This window comes from Bison bison, unplaced genomic scaffold, assembly GCF_000754665.1.
Source record: "Bison bison bison isolate TAMUID 2011002044 unplaced genomic scaffold, Bison_UMD1.0 scf7180017864537, whole genome shotgun sequence".
Lineage (NCBI taxonomy): Eukaryota > Metazoa > Chordata > Mammalia > Artiodactyla > Bovidae > Bison > Bison bison.
The window spans coordinates 7,269,643-7,270,924 of record NW_011495085.1 but is presented as its reverse complement, the minus strand read 5'-3'; the positions used below and the strand labels follow the sequence as shown (position 1 = coordinate 7,270,924).

Below are 1,282 nucleotides of genomic sequence, written 5' to 3'. Positions count from 1 at the left end.
CACTGCAGACGCTAACTGCAGCCATGAAATTAAAAGACACTTTCTCTTTGGAAGAAAAGCTACGACAAACCTAGATTGTGTATTAAAAAGCAGAGACATCACTTTTCCAATGAAGGTCTATATAGTCAAAGCTGTGGTTTTTCCAGTAGTCATGTATGCTTCACTTTTCTCAATGAAGTGGTAAACAAGGTCATCACCCGAGAGTAAGAATAGGAGAGGAGGTGTTGGAGACTTGAGAAAAGAGGACAAGATGTCAACTAATCATCCAGAAAATCAGAAAAGTGAATGGCAAGGGTATGTGGTATGCTTGCCTTGTAGCAGTAAGGTCCATTTGATGAAATTTTAAAATAAATAGTTGTATAGGTTTTTATCTGGCTAGTTTCAGCTGCATGGATACAGGCACAAAAGTGACTAGAAAGTTGAATTTAACCAGGCTTGGGTTTGCTGACATGACTTAGTGACTGAACAACAACAACATACTTTTGCCAGATGAACACAACGAAGCAAAAGAGGGGCGGGAAAATCAAGAAAGAAGGAAATGGTTATAATGAATCCCCATGGAATTTAAACTAGATACAGAGGAGGACTTCAAAGAGATTAGGAATGGTGAAATGTTAGTAGTGTCAATGTATTGGTGATCTTAATGCAGTGGAAGAATTGCTGGAGTGATAAAAGGAGTGAATTAGAAAGGTTTGTTGTTTATAGTCAAAAAAGAGTTGTATCCAACTCTTGCCACCCCATGGACTGTAGCCCACCAGGTTCCTCTCACCATGGAACTTCCCAGGCAAGAATACTGGAGTGGGATCTTCCTGACCCAGGGATCAATCCTGTGTCTCCTGCGTTGGCAGGTGGATTTTTTTTACCACTGAGCCATTTGGGAAACCCTTATGTGGATTAGGGTGCTGGAAATGAGGGTGATCTCAGAGTCTGGGGTTCTTTTGGTTACTGCTGATAAACAGGAATAAAGAGCACAGTAAGATTAGTCCTAGTGGAGTCAAGGCAGTGTTGGCAAGGCTATGAGTGTTTGTGGATAGAGAGGAGTGGCTTTCTGGGGCCAATATGAACCTGTTTAGTAAAAAGTTTTTCAGTGAGTAATCCTTCTACCATCTTGCAGCAACTCTTAGTTTGAGAATGCAAACAGACAAGTTTAGATTTTTTTTTCTTGTCCTTAATGGGCAGGAATATAGACAGTATTTTGTAAGTATCATTTTGAAATGTAATTTAACATATCATATTTATCCTTTTTAGAATGGCCAACAAGTCGTAGCAGTAAAAGCTTTGG

At 39.7% G+C, this 1,282-nt stretch overlaps 1 protein-coding gene across 1 annotated transcript in view; it reads left to right on the top strand.

The window, feature by feature from the left end:
• The window catches only part of TEX11 (testis expressed 11), a 191,742-nt gene that overhangs the window by 135,937 nt on the left and 54,523 nt on the right, over positions 1-1,282 (top strand). Inside the window, exon 18 of the mRNA XM_010832132.1 lies at positions 1,249-1,281. Within this exon, the coding sequence (XP_010830434.1) occupies positions 1,249-1,281 (33 nt within the window). The remainder of the gene's footprint in view (positions 1-1,248; position 1,282) is intronic.